This window comes from Ranitomeya imitator, chromosome 1 (assembly GCF_032444005.1).
Source record: "Ranitomeya imitator isolate aRanImi1 chromosome 1, aRanImi1.pri, whole genome shotgun sequence".
In the NCBI taxonomy this organism is placed as follows: domain Eukaryota; kingdom Metazoa; phylum Chordata; class Amphibia; order Anura; family Dendrobatidae; genus Ranitomeya; species Ranitomeya imitator.
The window spans coordinates 135,764,740-135,787,058 of NC_091282.1; the positions used below are offsets into that span (position 1 = coordinate 135,764,740).

General features: G+C 44.8%; 1 protein-coding gene across 5 annotated transcripts in view; it reads left to right on the forward strand.

The window, feature by feature from the left end:
* XRCC4 (X-ray repair cross complementing 4) overlaps nucleotides 1–22,319 on the forward strand; it is a 534,234-nt gene that overhangs the window by 379,937 nt on the left and 131,978 nt on the right. For all 5 annotated transcript variants that reach the window (XM_069751244.1, XM_069751220.1, XM_069751236.1 and 2 more), the window contains exon 7: nucleotides 16,528–16,684. In XM_069751244.1, coding sequence (XP_069607345.1) covers nucleotides 16,528–16,684 — 157 coding nt within the window. The remainder of the gene's footprint in view (nucleotides 1–16,527; nucleotides 16,685–22,319) is intronic.

The window sequence follows — 22,319 nt, forward strand, 5'->3', positions numbered from 1 at the left end:
CTGTCTAGGAGTTTTGTGCCGACTCTCCGGGTTTGCCTGAGCCGGCGGGTATTCTCAAAGAGGGAGTAATTGTGTCTGCCATCTCCCCTGATTTGCGGCGGGTGCTGCAAAAATTTCAGGCTAATAAACCTGATCGTTGCCCAGCAGAGAAACTGTTTGTCCCTGATAGGTGGACGAATAAAGTTATCTCTGAGGTTCATTGTTCGGTGTTGGCTGGTCATCCTGGAATCTTTGGTACCAGAGATTTGGTGGCTAGATCCTTTTGGTGGCCGTCTCTGTCGCGGGATGTGCGTTCTTTTGTGCAGTCCTGTGGGATTTGTGCTCGGGCTAAGCCCTGCTGTTCTCGTGCCAGTGGGTTGCTTTTGCCCTTGCCGATCCCGAAGAGGCCTTGGACACATATCTCTATGGATTTTATTTCGGATCTCCCCGTCTCTCAAAAAATGTCGGTCATTTGGGTAGTTTGTGATCACTTCTCTAAGATGATACATTTGGTACCCTTGTCTAAATTGCCTTCCTCCTCTGATTTGGTGCCATTGTTCTTCCAGCATGTGGTTCGTTTACATGGCATTCCAGAGAACATCGTTTCTGACAGAGGTTCCCAGTTTGTTTCGAGGTTTTGGCGAGCCTTTTGTGCTAGGATGGGCATTGATTTGTCTTTTTCCTCGGCTTTCCATCCTCAGACAAATGGCCAGACTGAACGAACCAATCAGACCTTGGAAACATATCCGAGATGTTTTGTTTCTGCTGATCAGGATGATTGGGTGTCCTTTTTGCCGTTGGCTGAGTTCGCTCTTAATAATCGGGCCAGCTCGGCTACCTTGGTTTCACAGTTTTTCTGCAATTCTGGGTTCCATCCTCGTTTCTCTTCAGGGCAGGTTGAGTCTTCGGACTGTCCTGGTGTGGATACTGTGGTGGACAGGTTGCAGCGGATTTGGACTCATGTAGTGGACAATTTGACCGTGTCCCAGGAGAAGGCTCAACGTTTCGCTAATCGCAGACGCTGTGTGGGTCCCCGACTTCGTGTTGGGAATTTGGTTTGGTTGTCATCTCGTTATATTCCTATGAAGGTTTCCTCTCCTAAGTTTAAGCCTCGTTTCATTGGTCCGTATAGGATTTCTGAGGTTCTTAATCCTGTGTCTTTTCGTTTGACCCTTCCAGATTCTTTTTCCATCCATAACGTATTCCATAGGTCATTGTTGCGGAGATACGTGGCGCCTGTGGTTCCATCTGTTGATCCTCCTGCCCCGGTTTTGGTGGAGGGGGAGTTGGAGTATATAGTGAAGAAGATTTTGGATTCTCGTGTTTCGAGACGGAAACTCCAGTATCTGGTTAAGTGGAAGGGTTATGGTCAGGAAGATAATTCCTGGGTCTTTGCCTCTGATGTCCATGCTGCCGATCTTGTTCGTGCCTTCCATATGGCTCATCCTGGTCGGCCTGGGGGCTCTGGTGAGGGTTCGGTGACCCCTCCTCAAGGGGGGGGTACTGTTGTGAATTCTGTGATCAAGCTCCCTCCAGTGGTCACGAGTGGTACTGCGGCTTCTGAGTTTCCTTCCTCAGGTGATGAGGTTAAGTCGTTAGGTGCTGCTCTATTTAACTCCACCTAGTGCTTTTATCCTGGCCTCCAGTCAATGTTCTAGTATTGGTCTTGCTTCCTCCTGGATCGTTCCTGTGGCCTGTCTGCTCAGCATAAGCTAAGTTCTGCTTGTGTTACTTTTTGCTATATTTTCTGTCCAGCTTGCTTTTTTGGTTTTGCTTGCTTGCTGGAAGCTCTGAGACGCAGAGGGAGCACCTCCGTACCGTTAGTCGGTGCGGAGGGTCTTTTTGCCCCTCTGCGTGGTTGTTTGTAGGTTTTTGTGTTGACCGCAAAGCTATCTTTCCTATCCTCGGTCTATTCAGTAAGTCGGGCCTCACTTTGCTAAATCTATTTCATCTCTGTGTTTGTATTTTCATCTTAACTCACAGTCATTATATGTGGGGGGCTGCCTTTTCCTTTGGGGAATTTCTCTGAGGCAAGGTAGACTTATTTTTCTATCTTCAGGTCTAGCTAGTTTCTCAGACTGTGCCGAGTTGCATAGGGAGCGTTAGGCGCAATCCACGGCTACCTCTAGTGTGGTTTGATAGGTTTAGGGATTGCGGTCAGCAGAGTTCCCACGTCTCAGAGCTCGTCCTATGTTTTGTGGTTTTTGCCAGGTCACTTGTGTGCTCTGAACTTCAAGGTCCATTGTGGTTCTGAATTACCTATTCATAACATACATCGTGCAGCTATGTGGGTGAGGAAAACAAGGGAATACATCGCGCAGCTATGTGGGGGAGGAAAACAAGTGACTACATCGCGCAGCTGTGCAAGTGAGGAAAACAACGGAATACATCGTGCAGCTGTGCGAGCGAAGAAAAGAGTACATCGTTCAGCTCTGCGAGCAAGAAAAACAAGGGAATACATAGCGCAGCTCTGTGAGCAAGGAAAACAAGGGAATACATAGCGCAGCTCTACGAGTGAGGAAAACAAGAGAGTACATCGCGCAGCTATGCAAGCGAGGAAAACAAAGGAATATATTGCGCTGATCTTTGAGCGAGGAAAACAATTGAATACATGGCGCAGCTCTGCAAGCGAGGAAAGCAAAGGAGTACATAGCACAGCTCTGCGAGTGAGGAAAACAAAAAAATACACAGCGCAGCTCTGCGAGTGAGGAAAACAAGGAAATACATTGCGCAGCTCTGCGAGTACGGAAAACAAGGAAATACATAGCGCAGCTCTGCGACTGAGGAAAACAAGGAAATACAGGGTGGAGCGCGGTAATATGCTTTTTTGCACTGCATGCTGTGGCGGCACTGTCGGTCGAAGAGAGGGGAGAGTGGGTGTGGCTTACAGTGGCTGATGGGAGATTTGTATTCCTCTGCCTTTCAGTTGCCATCATGCAGTGGACACGTGAGGAGAGGTCATTTTGTGTTGAAGCGTATTTTTCAAATGCCCACTCGATCATTGCAGTGCAATGTGCTTTTCGTTTACAATTCGCTGTTCCTCCACGCGGACGTGTTCCTGGACGGCAATCAATTGTAAATTGGGTGAATGCATTCAGAGCAGCAGGGAATGTGTCATGTGTACGAAGGGGACCTGAGAGAAGGATTACAACACCACAAAACATCGAGAGAGTTAGAGCAGCAGTACTGCAATCTCCAAAACGCTCTGCTCGGAAGCAATCATTTGCTCTTGGCATTTCAAGACGTTCTCTCCACCGGATTTTTTTTTTCAAGATAAAGGTCGTGCCATAACTGTGAACTCCGAACGGTACTTGTCTATGATACAGGATTATTTTCAGCCGGCTCTCGAGGCAATGGAACTAGAGGATACATGGTTCCAACAGGATGGTGCCACTGCACACACAGCGAGGGTTACCATGAATTGTTTGAGGCAAATGTTTCCTGGACGGCTTATCTCTTTGAGGGGAGATGTGAACTGGCCAGCACGCTCACCAGATTTAGCCCCATGCGATTTTTTCCTTTGGGGTTACCTGAAGTCTAAGGTGTATATCAACCGTCCCAACACCTTGGAAGACCTAAGGAACAATATTGAAGCTGAAATTGGCAGAATACCAGTGGACATGCTTGTTAGAGTTCATGAAAACTTCAGAAAACGTATGCAGCAGTGTGTGGATAGCGAAGGTCGACATTTGCCAGATACACTATTTAAAACCATGTAATTTAAAAATTCCATTACTGTTCAGTATAATTAAAATATAAAATAAATTTTTCTAATGATCATAATTTTTTTATTTCATTCCCAAATCAGCAAATTACCGCGCTCCACCCTGTACATAGCGCAGCTCTGCGAGTGAGGAAAACAAGGAAATACACAGCGCAGCTATGCGAGTGAGGAAAACAAGGGAATACATAGCGCAGCTCTGCGAGTGAGGAAAACAAGGAAATACATAGCGCAGCTCTGCGAGTGAGGAAAATAAGGGAATACATCGCGCAGCTCTGCGAGTGAGGAAAATAAGGGAATACATCGCGCAGCTCTGCGAGTGAGGAAAATAAGGGAATACATAGCGCAGCTCTGCGAGTGAGGAAAATAAGGGAATACATAGCGCAGCTCTGCGAGTGAGGAAAATAAGGGAATACATCGCGCAGCTATGTGGGGGAGGAAAACAAGTGACTACATCGCGCAGCTGTGCAAGTGAGGAAAACAACGGAATACATCGTGCAGCTGTGCGAGCGAAGAAAAGAGTACATCGTTCAGCTCTGCGAGCAAGAAAAACAAGGGAATACATAGCGCAGCTCTGTGAGCAAGGAAAACAAGGGAATACATAGCGCAGCTCTACGAGTGAGGAAAACAAGAGAGTACATCGCGCAGCTATGCAAGCGAGGAAAACAAAGGAATATATTGCGCTGATCTTTGAGCGAGGAAAACAATTGAATACATGGCGCAGCTCTGCAAGCGAGGAAAGCAAAGGAGTACATAGCACAGCTCTGCAAGTGAGGAAAAAGAAAAAATACACAGCGCAGCTCTGCGAGTGAGGAAAACAAGGAAATACATTGCGCAGCTCTGCGAGTACGGAAAACAAGGAAATACATAGCGCAGCTCTGCGACTGAGGAAAACAAGGAAATACATAGCGCAGCTCTGCGAGTGAGGAAAACAAGGAAATACACAGCGCAGCTATGCGAGTGAGGAAAACAAGGGAATACATAGCGCAGCTCTGCGAGTGAGGAAAACAAGGAAATACATAGCGCAGCTCTGCGAGTGAGGAAAAGGGAATACATCGCGCAGCTCTGCGAGTGAGGAAAATAAGGGAATACATCGCGCAGCTCTGCGAGTGAGGAAAATAAGGGAATACATAGCGCAGCTCTGCGAGTGAGGAAAATAAGGGAATACATAGCGCAGCTCTGCGAGTGAGGAAAATAAGGGAATACATCGCGCAGCTATGTGGGGGAGGAAAACAAGTGACTACATCGCGCAGCTGTGCAAGTGAGGAAAACAACGGAATACATCGTGCAGCTGTGCGAGCGAAGAAAAGAGTACATCATTCAGCTCTGCGAGCAAGAAAAACAAGGGAATACATAGCGCAGCTCTGTGAGCAAGGAAAACAAGGGAATACATAGCGCAGCTCTACGAGTGAGGAAAACAAGAGAGTACATCGCGCAGCTATGCAAGCGAGGAAAACAAAGGAATATATTGCGCTGATCTTTGAGCGAGGAAAACAATTGAATACATGGCGCAGCTCTGCAAGCGAGGAAAGCAAAGGAGTACATAGCACAGCTCTGCGAGTGAGGAAAACAAAAAAATACACAGCGCAGCTCTGCGAGTGAGGAAAACAAGGAAATACATTACGCAGCTCTGCGAGTACGGAAAACAAGGAAATACATAGCGCAGCTCTGCGACTGAGGAAAACAAGGAAATACATAGCGCAGCTCTGCGAGTGAGGAAAACAAGGAAATACACAGCGCAGCTATGCGAGTGAGGAAAACAAGGGAATACATAGCGCAGCTCTGCGAGTGAGGAAAACAAGGAAATACATAGCGCAGCTCTGCGAGTGAGGAAAATAAGGGAATACATCGCGCAGCTCTGCGAGTGAGGAAAATAAGGGAATACATCGCGCAGCTCTGCGAGTGAGGAAAATAAGGGAATACATCGCGCAGCTCTGCGAGTGAGGAAAATAAGGGAATACATAGCGCAGCTCTGCGAGTGAGGAAAATAAGGGAATACATCGCGCAGCTCTGCGAGTGAGGAAAAGAAGGGAATACATCGCGCAGCTCTGCGAGTGAGGAAAATAAGGGAATACATCGCGCAGCTCTGCGAGTGAGGAAAATAAAGGAATACATAGCGCAGCTCTGCGAGTGAGGAAAATAAGGGAATACATAGCGCAGCTCTGCGAGTGAGGAAAATAAGGGAATACATCGCGCAGCTCTGCGAGTGAGGAAAATAAGGGAATACATAGCGCAGCTCTGTGAGTGAGGAAAACAAGGGAATACATAGCGCAGCTCTGCGAGTGAGGAAAACAAGGAAATACATAGCGCAGCTCTGCGAGTGAGGAAAATAAGGGAATACATCGCGCAGCTCTGCGAGTGAGGAAAATAAGGGAATACATCGCGCAGCTCTGCGAGTGAGGAAAATAAGGGAATACATCGCGCAGCTCTGCGAGTGAGGAAAATAAGGGAATACATAGCGCAGCTCTGCGAGTGAGGAAAATAAGGGAATACATCGCGCAGCTCTGCGAGTGAGGAAAAGAAGGGAATACATCGCGCAGCTCTGCGAGTGAGGAAAATAAGGGAATACATCGCGCAGCTCTGCGAGTGAGGAAAATAAAGGAATACATAGCGCAGCTCTGCGAGTGAGGAAAATAAGGGAATACATAGCGCAGCTCTGCGAGTGAGGAAAATAAGGGAATACATCGCGCAGCTCTGCGAGTGAGGAAAATAAGGGAATACATAGCGCAGCTCTGTGAGTGAGGAAAACAAGGGAATACATAGCGCAGCTCTGCGAGTGAGGAAAACAAGGGAATACATAGCGCAGCTCTACGAGTGAGGAAAACAAGGGAATACATAGCGTAGTTTTGCGAGTGAGGAAAACAAGGGAATACATAGCGCATCTCTGCGAGCGAGGAAAACAAGGAAATACATTGCGCAGCTCTGCCAGTGAGGAAAACAAGGGAATACATAGCGTAGTTTTGCGAGTGAGGAAAACAAGGGAATACGTAGCGCAGCTCTGCGAGTGAGGAAAACAAGGGAATACATAGCGTAGTTTTGCGAGTGAGGAAAACAAGGGAATACATAGCGCATCTCTGCGAGCGAGGAAAACAAGGAAATACATTGCGCAGCTCTGCCAGTGAGGAAAACAAGGGAATACATAGCGCAGCTCTGCGAGTGAGGAAAACAAGGGAATACATAGCGCAGCTCTGCGAGTGAGGAAAACAAGGGAATACATAGCGTAGTTTTGCGAGTGAGGAAAACAAGGGAATACATAGTGCAGCTCTGCGATTGAGGAAAGACATGCATTTTAAGCAAAGATACGTCAACTTTTGGAAGTACAGGATAAATAGTTGTTTAAATAAACATAAGAAGTTGCTTGCGCCTTTTCCCCTTTGATAGCCTGGGTTTATTATGACACTTTTATGGCTCTACCACTAAAGACTGATAGTGTTGGGTTTCTATAGATTTCTCCGGTTACACCAGTCACTGGATGCTAAGTCTTATTAAATAGTGATCCCCAGCTGTGTTGGCTGAGCAGAGTTTGACTTCTCCATGAGAGCGGTATCTGCATAGCTCATTTATCACATGACGGGTAATTCAAGAGCAGCATTACCAAAGCTTTTAGGCCATGTTCACACAGTGCGTTTTTTACCGCGGAACCGCGGCGGTTTTGCCGCTGCGGTTCCGCAGCTGTTTTCCATGCAGGGTACAGTACACTGTACCCTATGGAAAACAGGACACACTGTGCACATGGTCCGGAAATTGTAAAAAAAAAGACGCGCTGAATAGCTCCCGGAAAAAAGAAGGAGCATGTCAATTCTTTTTCCGGAGCCGCAGCGGTTCTGCACCCATAGACCTCCATTGTGAGGTCCAAACCGCAGTAAAACCCGCAGATCAAAAATATATCTGCGGGTTTTACTGCGGTTTGATGTGCAGAACCGCTGCAGCAGGAAGTGCGGGGAGCGGGCGGAAGTGCGTGGGCGGAGTGTGGCTGCCCCCCCCGTGTTCCGATCCCGCCCCCCCGTGCTCCGATGCCCCCCCCCAGTGCTCCGATGCCCCCCCCGTGCCCTAATCTCCCCCCCTTATACTCACCCGGCGTCCCGGTGTCCGTCCGGCCGTCTTCTCCCTGGGCGCCGCCATCTTGCAAAATGGCGGGCGCATGCGCAGTGCGCCCGCCGAATCTGCCGGCCGGCAGATTCGTTCCAAAGTGCATTTTGATCACTGAGATATAACCTATCTCAGTGATCAAAATAAAAAAATAGTAAATGACACCCCCCCCCCTTTGTCACCCCCATAGGTAGGGACAATAAAAAAAATAAAGAATTTTTTTTTTTTTTTTTTCACTAAGGTTAGAATAGGGTTAGGGGTAGGGTTAGGGGTAGGGTTAGGGGTAGGGGTAGGGTTAGGGGTAGGGGTAGGGTTAGGGTTAGGGGTAGGGTTAGGGTTAGGGGTAGGGTTAGGGGTAGGGTTAGGGGTAGGGTTAGGGGTAGGGTTAGGGTTAGGGGTAGGGTTAGGGGTAGGGTTAGGGGTAGGGTTAGGGTATTTTCAGCCATTTTAACCCTAAAAAAATTCCTAGAAAACACACAGACTCTGGCTAGAAAACTGCATCAAAAAAACGCATCAAAAAACGCATCAAAAAACGCATCAAAAACGGACCAAAAAAGGACCTGCGTTTTCTGCCAAGAGCTGCAGTTTTTTAAAAAACAGTCAGGAAAAAAAAAGGATGGAAATCCTGAACGTGTGAACATACCCTTATACTGTCACCTAAAGCGCCATTTAATCTACAGCAAAAATCTGGAAACGTGCAGTCTAATAGCTCGCTTATTAAGTCATTCTATCCTGCTACTGTAAGCCGAACGTTTAATATCTTTAGTTGCAGTAGTAAATCTTTTTATAGTCAATCCATTTAAATTGTACCACAAAAAAAACCCTTTGATGTCAAATGTTTTACCATGGAGTCTTCTGAGCGAGTGCTACTGGAAAGTGACAGATTGATAATCGCTTGTCTTGCTTATAGCCTAACAATATGCATAAAGTCCTAGAATCATTTATGGTTTGAATCACACATGTAGTTTTTGTTCTGGTTTATTGTGCAAAGTGCATACATGGGTACAATGATAATGAAACGTAGAAAGGAAAACTGATGTGTTCCCTTTTACATTTACTGTTGTGTTTGCCTGCAGACACTTCATAGAAAAATGCTATAAAATGAATGCGTGAATTTAGCTTTAGAAAGTGAATTTCACGGATTCAGATAACACTTTGCTCCTAAAGATGAAGTATAAAAACTATTTTGATCTCTTACTTCTGCTTACATTGCAACATTTCAGAGAAAATATACTTTGAGAATCTGCCCCTGGACTATGTGTCTTGGGTGTCTAGTCCAAGAGGACTGTGCCAAATGACTTCTTTGCTTCCCACTCTCCCAACTGACTGTTCTCTCCCTAGAAAAATATTTAGAATTGAGAGTCCTCAGTGGTTGATATCTTTTAATGGCTAACTGAAAAGATGGTAACAAATTGAAAGCTTTTGAGACTACTCAGGCCTCTTCATCAGGCATAGACTCAATTCTAAATATTTTTCTATCTACTGGCTTACAACGGTACCAAGATATATATCTTTCCTGTTTTCTCCCTAAGAACCGATATTGAGAATAAAAGGATCCTCCAAACGCAAAATAGTGTCTAAAAAGTATTGCTTTTTATTTAACACTTACCGTATTTTAAAAACGGACATAATTAAAAAAGATGAAAACATATACAAACAGAAAACTAAAAATACACTGTGCAGAGGTTATATTAAGAATCACTCCATTATTAGGGGCTTATACAAATAGAGCCTGTAAAGTAGTAAGTACCTAATATTGATGATGGAAATATATGCTGCAGTCTTAATCACACTAGCTATGCAATATACATCATAATGAACAAGCAAGACATTAAGAGTTAATTTGCAAGAAACAAAGTGCTGAGTGCTTAATACATACACAATGGTGCCTTGGAGATGCTGGAGACTGTCCCAGGTGTGTGGTGCAGAACAGACAGCTTTGATATTAGAAATAGGGCTGTAATAGCATGATTCCAAACCATCTGTTAGCAGACAGACCAGGGGCAGTAACACAAATATGGTTTACCAAGCAGATATCTAAGCAACACTCAGTATAGGCATACAAACAGGGATATTTAGCCGAGCTCCTACCTGCAACAGTAGACCCCCTTTACGTTCGTTTCGGCACTTCTTCCTCAGAGATCAGCCTAAAACTACAGGGGGGAACTTGTTAATTATGTCAAGTGAACTGGCACCACAGTCACCAAGAAAACAATTGCTAACACATTACGCCGTAAAGGTTTAAAATCCTTCAGTACCCGCAAGGTCCCCCTGCTCAAGAAGGCACATGTGCAGCCCTGTCAGATGGTACAAAGGTCAGTTACCGTCTTGATGTTAGACCTTGGTGCTGGCAGCCACATGGGAGGTGTGAGGTGCCAGCTGTTTCCAGTTTCTTCCAACAGGATACTCAGCGTGACCTTCCTTAGAAGTGAAAGAAGGTCCAAAGCCTCCCTTGAGCATTTAACCCCTTGGTCAGTGTCACGGATCCCTTCTCCGTGGTGTCACTTATTCGTCACGTGCCTGCTCTCACACGTGACTTGGGGTTGTGCCTGCAAGGGTTAATCTATCTCCTCACTCTCAGTCCAGCATTCAACCTCTGTCCTATGCTGTAATGGGAGCATAAATCACACACCGACCCAGGCCACACACCCGCTCATACACGCTGCCACCACTCACCGAATACACGGGCGATGAGTCCCGGAACTAATAATGCTAATAATGTCCATCACTCATAAGGCTCACACACCTTAGGGTATGGATTCTTTTAGAGCATTCAAGGTTCAACTTGTTAAAGTTTTATACTTTAATAACAAAAGCTTCAAAGCTTACAATAAGAAAAAAGTATAAAAATATGATAATAAAAAGACATACAACTTATACAAAACAGTATAAAATAAAGAGGATAACTTACAGAAATTATCTACGGTAACTGGTAGTTGCTTCTGCTCCCTGAGGGTAGGACGAATGTAGATTGGATCACACCAGCTTCTCAGGCTGCTCCCATCATGTGAACACAATTCTCTGTCTGTAGCCTAAATTTATAACTTTGGTCTGGAGTTCAGGTTTCTAGACCGGCCCCTCAGGTTAATATCACAATTTCTACTAGGAAGTACCTATTAACACCTAGCTGCGACTTGCCTTCAGGACAGATGTTACATTATCACTAGTCACACATATAACCCTAGACATATGTCACTACACACATATAGATATATATACACATATTCCACCACAGTCAGTTTCTCCATTTCCCACCCTTGGGATGGTCCTAATTTTCTCTTGAATTGGCTCTGGTAGCTGAAACTCCAAAACCTATGATGGATTATAACTTCTCAATGTAAGGTTACAGGGTGGCGGTTTTGTCACTGATCTACTTGGTGACCAAACACAGCTTCTCTACCTGGCTTCTACTAGCTGTTCTATTTATCTCCCCACCAAGGGTGCTAGAACGAGTTGAGATCTATGCCGAGATCTCGAAAATGTAACTGGTATATGGCTTGGATGTACGATAACTCCATAACTCCTTATGAAATTACTGATCCCATTTATCTGGGGGAGAAGATTTGTTTGAAAGAATTAAGCAGCTTGGCTCCCAGCAGGGGTTCATCCTACTAAGCGTTTTTTAAAAATGGCAAACATTTTCAGGGGTTCGTCCATGATAAAAGTTTGGAATCTATTGTCATTGATAAAAATGATCGGGATGGTCTGGTCAGCAATGTAATAAGAGGCACGTTCAACGCACTACAGTGACTTGCTTTTAGCACCTATGTAGATTGTCTGGAGATGAATTGGAAGATAATATACTGCTTTAAGGAAAGTAGAAAGCCCTGGGTTTCATGTTCTTCAAAATTATTATTTCCGCAGCACTTTACAGACATCAACATCACTGTCCTCATTATGGCTCACAATCTTAATTTCCTATCACTGTGTATTTGCAATGTGGGAGGAAACTGGAGAACCCGAAGAAATCCATGCAAACACGGGGCGAACATACAGACTACTTGCATATGCTGTCCTTGGTGGATTTGAACCCAGGACTGCAGCACTTCGAGGCTGCAGTGCTAACCACTTGGCACTATCTTTAATGAGTAACTTTACCCTTAGATCTCCATTAAAGGCCTGTCTTCTACTTTGCACTAGAGGTCCTTTCTTTTTCTTTGAGGTCTTGGTTTTGTATTCTAAATCACGTGACAAGGCTCTGGTAAGGGTCATTATTGACTTCTAGGATTGCTACCCTATTCCCCCTATTTTTGAAACGACCCTTTGCATACAGTTATCAGGCTATTTACACATATTTCCCAAGTCCCTTTGTTATCATTTGATGTACCAACCATTTATGTGACATCCGATCAAGTTCTTTTGAACAGTACTGATATGTAAAATGCACTGTCATGACTTTGTGGTTGGGTATCCTGGGGCCAGGTGCTCCTTCCGAGCACCCTAGCTATCCCTGTTCCCCATAATACTTCTGATGGTGAAAACGCCAGGGCTTATTTACCTTGCTGAGCTCCTGAATCCGCCATCAGTCTGTTCCTTCCCCCCCCCAACCAATGAAGAGGGGAGTAGTAGTGTATGGCTATATATCAACTAGACTAACAAGGTAATATGAACAGGGATAAAGGAAAATACAGTCATACAAAAATGCATACACAAACAACTGAGGGATACACCGGTAAGTGATGGATAGGAAAAAACAATGTAGGACAAGGAGATTTGCACACAACCAAAACCTAGCAACAGTCATAGATAAATCCAAATGCCTTGTCAAACAACACCCCATCAGCTTCTGAGCCATGCCACAATGAAGCTAAGTCTGGCAATGGCTGCTTGCCAGAGTCCAGTTTTATATAGGAGAGGTGAGTGGCCGACATAGAACAGTTGATAGCCTTAAGGCAGGCAAGCTTCCAAGAACTCTCAACTGAGTATATTAACCCCTGCACTGCTAGAATAAACCTGCACCATTTAATATGAAGGTAAAGTGCTTCTAGTCAGTGCAGGAGTAAGAGAAATCAGATGGCTTGGTCTTCTCGATCCTCTCTGTCGTGGCAACCCCGTGACATGCACGGCTTTATATAACGCACATAGTAGTGGAACCACTGTGCCATGGACCGAGGAGAGCCTGGAGGGGCATGACTAGAAGAACACCTCACTCTTCACTAGAGTTCCTGATAGTATGGTTAGACTTGACTCCAGATGGACTCCAGGTGCTACTTCAGGACAGACCTAGGACACAAGGCAGCTGACCCCCAAAGGGGTGGGGAGCTGGTATGGCCAGGAATGGGAAGACATGGAAGGTGCTCCTGGTGCAGGCAGGAATGGCTGGTATACAGGAAGGCAGCAAAAGCACAAAAAGAGGACTCAAAAATTCAAAAAACAGAATTAAAAAAGTAGCAATGTTTACCTGCCCAGGCCTCCAAACAAATGCACTATCAGGATGCAGTGGACCCATGTAGCGGTAACATAGGTGCAAAAATACCGATGAGACAACCACTCTCAGCCTACCAATCCATGGAGGGGGCGGTTGCTTGGTATATTAATGCACAATAGTGGCTTGTATGGGGCACTGTTCACATGCGGATGATGCACAGCATCCAGGTTAACAGCCTATCAGTGACGCCCATACTCGATCAGGCGGGCTGCCCAGTGCTATCCAAATGCATCCCATTTGAACAGACACCAGTTTCCAAGACTAAATGGGCCCAGCTGCACCCTGAAAGATAAAGTGCAAAAAATACATATAAAAATATTTCAGGTATTAGTCGATATTTTGGCCAAGATATGCAAGCTCGCAACCCGCGTCAAAGGTCTTCCACGCTTGTGTGTCCTAACACTAAACAGCAAAAGCTCAAAAAGAGGACTTAAAAATCCTCCAAAAATTAAAAAAAATACCAGCAGAAAAAAGGCAGCGATGTTTACCTGCCCAGGCCTCCAAAGAAATGCACTTGGATCTGTAGGTTTCTGGATCTTCTGGATTTGTAGGTTTCTGCTCCCCAATATGAATAAGGGTAACAAAATTTGCTAATGAGTTAATGCCCCTATGCAAAGGCCCAGAGATTATACTGAGTACATGTTCCATCTGCAAATAAAAATTGAATAAAACACATAAGGGAAAATTGAAAGTGTGGATGGGGTATTTTTATGTTTAAATTGACATGGTCTACCAATTAATGTATTCTGAAATGTTATTAATAAAGTATACTATAATTTCTGTGACGTGTGAACCTGTTTACTGTTTGTGTACGTGTAATATTATCCTGGTTGGGATGATTTCTGAGGTTCTTGTATGTTATTCAGTATAGAATAGAACTAGTAGACGCACAATTTACACTGCTTCATTATGGTGCAATCTCAAACTAGACTATCGGTTTGTCTTCTCCTCCTTGATCTGTCTACGTCATGTACACTTTTTCTATACTCCCTCTAAGTGTTTTCAACACTTGTCCCAATGAGAAGTTTGAGAAAACGGAAACAGAATAGACTAAAGGAAACATTAGGGCAGATAAGAAGGAAGGCGAAGAGAGTGCGGAGGCAGTGGAGATAATGTCATCTTATGTCCAATAATGGAGATTTTCTCCGCATATTGTAGTCTATTTTTTCTTTAAATGAAATATTGGCTGAACCTCTGCCCAAGATCATCATGTTATAAGAAGCAATTTTACCTTACTGAAGCGATATGGAAGTCAGCGGATCCCAACAGTTCACATTGTGATTCCTGGTTCTTCTGTCGTCTTATCAGAACACCTAAGAAATGAAGACTGCTGCTCCAAGAATGTAGTTATCTTTCAGGAAGGAAGATTAAGCTAGACAAGCTGACAGTAAATGAGTGGGGGAGAGCAGTGTTTGTGAACTTGAAAGATTAAGTCTGATTAGACATTTAACTTATTTCGTCAGAGGTGTCTTGAAGACGCCTACTAGCCCTGTATGCCCTGGACTACACAGAAACTCCGCATTTTAATTTTATCCAGTTCTTATGGTTATCCTTTATAAAAATTAATCTCTAACTAAATAGTCACGGTTTTCTAGGACCATCTGTTGGGAAAGGAGTCCTGGAGAGCAGAGTGTGCTATGCTGATTTGGACATGTGTAACACAGCACATTGAGTGTTATGGGTTTTTTTTTGTCTTTTTCCATCCAAATTTCTTTACGTAGAAATCTGTATATGTTGTTAAAAATAAAATTGTACTCTTACGATTAAAGGGGATTTCCAGACTTCAGAAAAAAATCTACAGTCATTGTAGTGCACATTTTGCACAATGTCAGGACTCCACTTGATTGCCAGATTGAACGAGGGATAACATGAATTCCACTATGTCATTTGCATACTAGCGATCGCTTGCTGACTAGATTCTCATCTGCTTTGCTCAATAGCGGATCAGTCTGCTTCAATAATAGATTGTGCTAATGAGCGAAGCGGATCAGAATTTAGTCAGCATGTGACTGCCTGATCGGTCTGGAAATTGAGGGGAATCTTAACAGCATGTACAATGCAAACTGTCATGATTCACCTAGATGCATTCACCACAAAAATTGACCATAAACCAAGAAAACCACTATAATTTTTGTTAAACCCTCATCTGAAGTAGCATCAAGGCATGAAAATCAAAAGAGCCCATATACAGCCAATCAAAATGTGCATGCTATTTTGGGTATTGAGTGGGCCATTTTACAATGGCTCTTAGATCTTGAAATAAAAATAAGTTCCACAATTGGATGTATTTAAAAAAAAATGCTCCTGCGCTGAGATAATCTTATAAATGTGACCCTGCCGATCAAGGGGAGTCCTGACGTTGTGCCCCTGCCATACACTGTGTAATGTCTGTGTCTGACCGTGCAGGGACATGGTCTGATTATACATCTCCTGGGCAAAAGAGTATACAGACAGGACAATTGGGGATCACATCTGATTTGTTTTTTGAGGCAAAACATTGCTTAAAAACGGGCAGTGAAATGTTTTACCTCACAGAAAGAATCAGTTGTGACCCCATCCTGTAATAGCTGTATACTCTTTTCTGCATCTTCCCCTGCCCAGGAGCTGTGGTACGATCAGACCATGTCCCTGTACGGTTAGACACAGCCATTACACAGGACACAGCAGGGGACATTTATAAGATTATCTCAGCACAGGAACATTTTTTAAGCACATCCAAGTGTGGACCTTATTATATCAAGATGTATTAATTAAACTTTGTTTGTGGGGAAGCCGCTTTAATAGCTTTATCAACCTGCCCGGCGGCTGCCCTTACCGCAGGTAGAAAATTAACTGCATTTCCCCGGCAGCATTATGGTTTCAGTCACTGCTCTGTTTACACTGAGCGCCGGCTGTATCCGAACCCCTGGCCCTGACTAACACTCCCTCTGCATTTTTGCTGGCTGTCAGTCAGTGCCGAGGGTGCGGTTACTCTGTATACAGAGCGGTGACTGAACCGTCGCCACCTCTGTGACTGAAACCAGAAAGCTGCCAGGGGGAATAAAGTTAATTTTCTCCCCACAGGCGCCAGACAGGTTAGTAACACTATTATCCTGCAGATTAATCCCAGATCTCCAGGTTAATAGTGTTTTTTCTGGTGCCAGGTTCCCGTTAATTGGTTTTATATAGTTATTCATACATATTTAGCATTTATACATCCCATGCAATAAGCCTAGTAGAGCGCTCCATAAGATGTAATAAATGATCCAGAATGTATTTCCAAGGTATAATGGCTGGTTACTTTACTAATAGTACTGTTTTCATTTTTCAGCTCCACCATCTGTATCCAGGAGCCATTCTCTTTTAATCAGCCCTGATGATTCTCCAGATATCGCTCCAAGCAGAAAGCGAAGGCAACGAGGGCAAAAAGAATATTACACACAAGTGAAGCATAAACCTTCGGAACGTGGAGCTCCAGAGGACCAAAGGTAGTACAGCACTTTTTTTATTGTCATTTACTGGATCCTTAGTATATATCTGTATATAGTTTTTTCATTACGTGTATATAGTGTAGTGTGATCATATACTCCCCTCTTGGCGCTCTCTCCGGGATCCAGCGCGGTTCTGATCCTCTTCTCAGTGACGTCACCGTTCTGCAGACAATTCATCTCACTCTCTGCCCCATGTTTGAAGTCTCTTTTACAGTGTAAGTCTATGGTGCCTTGTTCTGACGCTTGATCCATAGATTTACATTATAAAAGCCACTTCCGGCTCACGCAGATCACATTGAGGCCCAGAGACCCTGAAGAGCAGTGATGTCACTGAGAAGAGGAGCAGAACATTGCTGGACACCGGAGAGAGCAGCGGTTGTGAGTATATTAATGCACTCACATTACATTATATGCACATATATACAGACATTTAATAAGAAGACTATACATGGGAGCGCTGCTTTAGTTGCAATTACCATCGCTTCATTTAAAGGACATGTGAATATTTTGAATTGGGCCTGCTCAATAATTGTAACTTGTTTTTAAGTGTTTATGACAGGTTATAGATACAGCTATTAAGTTCTCAATTTCACTTGCATAAATCTGCGTGTCATCCTTGTCTTCCGCCCTGAATGATCAGTCCAGATGCAGCAGATTTCTGAACAGTCAATCACACTCCGCTGTGAACAGATTGTTTGCTCTCATTTCTACCCAACGTTACTAATGTAGAATGTCAGGGTCAGGGACACTGTGTCTCTGCAGATTGGAGCAAATTTAATACAATATGGACCCTTTTTTTCTTCTTTTGCTTCTCTCTATGTTACTCCTTGGTCACTATTACGCCAAAAAATCACATAAATGTGTAGATTCAAGGACTGTGTCTGCTTCATGGTGAACCTTGTTTTTTCCATTTTCGTTTCTGCTTCTTGTATTTTCTTTTCATTGCAAACATTACAAGGGAATTTGTCATGCCCTTGGATGTATATAACCTGTTAATATGGGCATACAGGTGATAGAAATGTTTGACTAGTCCTACCTGTCTGCCACATATTTGCGGTCTTGTTGTTGAGAAATCTTATTTTATATCTGTATACTAATGATTTCTTCCGGGGCATGTGGTGCCTGTAAGAAATCCCTTCTACCTGTCTTCATTAACATGCCACCCCCGTCCCATGCACGTCACAGTGCCCGGTGACCTGCAGTTGTGGCTCCAGAATCCCGCGCAGGCGCCCTGCACTCCCTCCACAATCCATACCTTTTCCTCTCTTCTATGGGCAGTGTATTCAGGCTTCTTCTGTATCAGCGAAAAACTGCAACTTCCGCTCCGGTGACCTCCGGCGTGCGCGACGACGATAAGGTGCTGCCCCCACTTCCTCCCTGTATAGTCATTTCTAGGAATGTATACATACATGCACAAGGTTCCTTTGCAGAGCCCCATCTGAATGGAGCATGCGCACCTCCACTTCATTCTCTATGGGACGGCTGAGTACTCTATTTGGCTATGTAAGGTTTCTAAACATAAAATTAGACGTTCAATCTGCCAACTAACATGGCACCACGTGCATCAAGCATCGGCACTTAGTAATCCTACACTTATCTGGATGAAAGTTATTTAAATACCCACATGGTGGCAACAATGCAAGTGGTGGAAACCTCCCGACATCCCATTGTGGAGTCAAGCAGGGTTCCACTTATTCATGGTAAAACATATGCACATGAATATGACACGTCAGTAGGAAATATTGTCTGAAACAATTTATTGTCCTGATGGCTTAACCATTGTGACTGTTCGGCTGGGTCCCACGTAGCGATCGGCACTCGTCCTGTGCGTCAGACGTACGGCTGCTAAGAAACCACATCATAAAAGTCACCGGCAGAAGCTGAATTGTTAATGTCTTGCCTATTGTTAAATGCCAGTTTTACAGAAGACGCATAGCCATTAATTATAAGCAAGCAATTTGCAATTCATTTCTAATAATTCAGATGACAGCCTGATGATTTTAATGAAGTAGCACCTAGGATGTTGCTGCACCCGTGCCGAATGTTACCTGGGACCTCTGTGGAATAACAAAGCCTCTGGTTTATAAGGCAGATATTCTAGAAGCTATTACAAGTAAGTCACAGAACAGCGCGCTGAGTATCTGCTTAATCTGTTCCTCATTCTCACAATTTATACACTATTTCTTTTATTTGTCTTTCTAACGTCTCCAGTCTTCACATGTCATATCCCAAGCCTTCCACCCTTCCCTCTTAAACAGTGTCACATCATTTAGCGATTTAGTTAATTTCCATTGCTCTGTGACATTCTGGGGTCACCTAAGGTAAGTTTTAAAAGCTGTCAAAGTTCAGTTTGTATAGGCTGTCAATCATCCGGCTTGTCAACACCCCTTTTAATCCTGGCTGTCATCTTAATTTTAGTTAGGGTCATCCAGATGTTTTAGTGCAATTTGTAGAAACATTCATGAGCAGATAGGGAACAGAGGAATAATGTCCTTATGATTATAATTTTGGGCTGAGGGTACATGGAAAGATGGAAGATTAAAGGAGACAGCACTCAACAGTTCAGTGTTGCATTAGCCTACTTCCCGAGCACATAGCTGTGTGAATAAATATTTTTGTAGCCAGATCTCAGCCCAGCAGACCTCATCCTGTAATTCCCCTCACAAAACTTAATCTCTTCTGATTTTTCTGAGTTTGGCTAATGCTGATATGTTTTTTGTGCTGACATGGACAATTTTCTCAGGCGGTATGAAGAAAATTGCAGCCTTTCATGTGCACGCTCAAGTCGTTCCTTCTTTTTACAAAGCAGTTATTAAAGTAATGTTCCTAAAGGACATATACAATAATACTAGCACACATACATTATATAGAGTTGCCCCAGATCAAGACATCCCTTTCAGCCAGAGTGGAGATCCTCGGCAATTAACGGCTCCCACTTTGGGAGAGTCCATATAAATAATGCATTATGTGGTCACCTCTTAATAACGATTGGCACCATGTAATTCTATATTAATTGGATACTGCAGGATAATGCGTGGCTACCTACAGCCCATCATCAAGGGCTAGAGGCTACCTACAGCCAATTGTCAGGGGCTATTGACTACCTACAGCCAATTGTCAGGGGCCAGCAGCTATGTGCAGCCAATTGTCATGGGCTAGCGACTACCTACAGACAATTGTCAGGGGCTAGCGACTACCTACAGCCAATTGTCAGGGGCCAGCAGCTATGTGCAGCCAATTGTCAGGGGCTAGCGACTACCTACAGCCAATTGTCATGGGTTAGCAACTACCTACAGACAATTGTCAGGGACTAGCGACTACCTACAGACAATTGTCAGGGGCTAGCGACTACCTACAGCCAATTGTCAGGGGCTAGCGACTACCTACAGCCAATTGTCAGGGGCCAGCAGCTATGTGCAGCCAATTGTCAGGGGCTAGCGACTACCTACAGCCAATTGTCATGGGTTAGCAACTACCTACAGACAATTGTCAGGGACTAGCGACTACCTACAGACAATTGTCAGGGGCTAGCGACTACCTACAGCCAATTGTCAGGGGCTAGCGACTACCTACAGCCAATTGTCAGGGACTAGCGACTACCTACAGACAATTGTCAGGGGCCAGCAGCTATGTGCAGCCAATTGTCAGGGGCTAGCGACTACCTATAGCCAATTGTCATGGGTTAGCGACTACCTACAGACAATTGTCAGGGACTAGCGACTACCTACAGACAATTGTCAGGGGCTAGTGACTACCTACAGACAATTGTCAGGGACTAGCGACTACCTACAGACAATTGTCAGGGACTAGCGACTACCTACAGACAATTGTCAGGGGCTAGCGACTACCTACAGCCAATTGTCAGGGGCTAGCGACTACCTACAGCCAATTGTCAGGGACTAGCGACTACCTACAGACAATTGTCAGGGGCTAGTGACTACCTACAGACAATTGTCAGGGGCTAGCAACTACCTACAGACAATTGTCAGGGGCTAGCGACTACCTACAGCTAGTGATGAGCGAATATACTCATTACTCAAGATTTCACGAGCATGCTCAGGTGTCCTCTGAGTATTTTTTAGTGTTCGGAGATTTAGTTTTCATCGCCGCAGCTGAATGATTTACATCTGTTAGCCAGCATAAGTACATGTGTGGGGTTGCCTGGTTGCTAGGGAATCCCCACATGTAATCAAGCAGGCTAACAGATGTAAATCATTCAGCTGTGGCGCTGAAAACTGAATCTCCGAGTACTTACAAATATTCGGAGACCACCCGAGCGTGCTCGAGAAATCTCGAGTACCAAGTATATTCGCTCATCACTACTTACAGCCAATTGTCAGGGGCTAGCAACTACCGGCAGCCAATCATCAGGGGCTAGTAACTACTTACAGCCAATCGTCAGGGGTCAGCAGCTATGTACAGCCAATTGTCAGGGCCTTGCGGCTACCTACTGCCAATCATCAGGGGCTAGCAGCTACCTGCAGCCAATCATCAGGGGCTACTAACTACTTACAGCCAATCGTCAGGGGTCAGCAGCTATGTACAGCTAATTGTCAGGGGCTCGTGGCTACGTACAGTCAATCCTCAGGGGCTAGCAGCTACCTGCAGCCAATCATCAGGGGCTAGTAACTACTTACAGCCAAACGTCAGGGGTCAGCAGCTATGTACAGCTAATTGTCATGGACTAGCAGCTACTTACCGTCAATCCTCAGGGGCTAGTAACTACTTACAGCCAATCGTCAGGGGTCAGCAGCTATGTACAGCTAATTGTCAGGGGCTAGTGGCTACCTACAGTCAATCCTCAGGGGCTAGTAACTACTTACAGCCAATCGTCAGGGGTCAGCAGCTATGTACAGCTAATTGTCAGGGGCTAGTGGCTACCTACAGTCAATCCTCAGGGGCTAGTAACTACTTACAGCCAATCGTCAGGGGTCAGCAGCTATGTACAGCTAATTGTCAGGGGCTAGTGGCTACCTACAGTCAATCCTCAGGGGCTAGTAACTACTTACAGCCAATTGTCAGGGGTCAGCAGCTATGTACAGCTAATTGTTAGGGGCTAGTGGCTACCTACAGTCAATCCTCAGGGGCTAGTAACTACTTACAGCCAATCGTCAGGGGTCAGCAGCTATGTACAGCTAATTGTCAGGGGCTAGTGGCTACCTACAGTCAATCCTCAGGGGCTAGTAACTACTTACAGCCAATCGTCAGGGGTCAGCAGCTATGTACAGCTAATTGTCAGGGGCTAGTGGCTACCTACAGTCAATCCTCAGGGGCTAGTAACTACTTACAGCCAATCGTCAGGGGTCAGCAGCTATGTACAGCTAATTGTCAGGGGCTAGTGGCTACCTACAGTCAATCCTCAGGGGCTAGTAACTACTTACAGCCAATTGTCAGGGGTCAGCAGCTATGTACAGCTAATTGTTAGGGGCTAGTGGCTACCTACAGTCAATCCTCAGGGGCTAGCGATGCCATATATCCAACAATCAACTAATTACCGGGTTAGACTTCACCCTAAGTGCTCAGTCAAACAAATATATAAATGGACCGAGATCAGAACGCAGTGCGCAGACTGGCCGGCGGCTCTCCCGATCCGAGAGTGACATCTGCATAGAAATACAAGAATCTGACATGT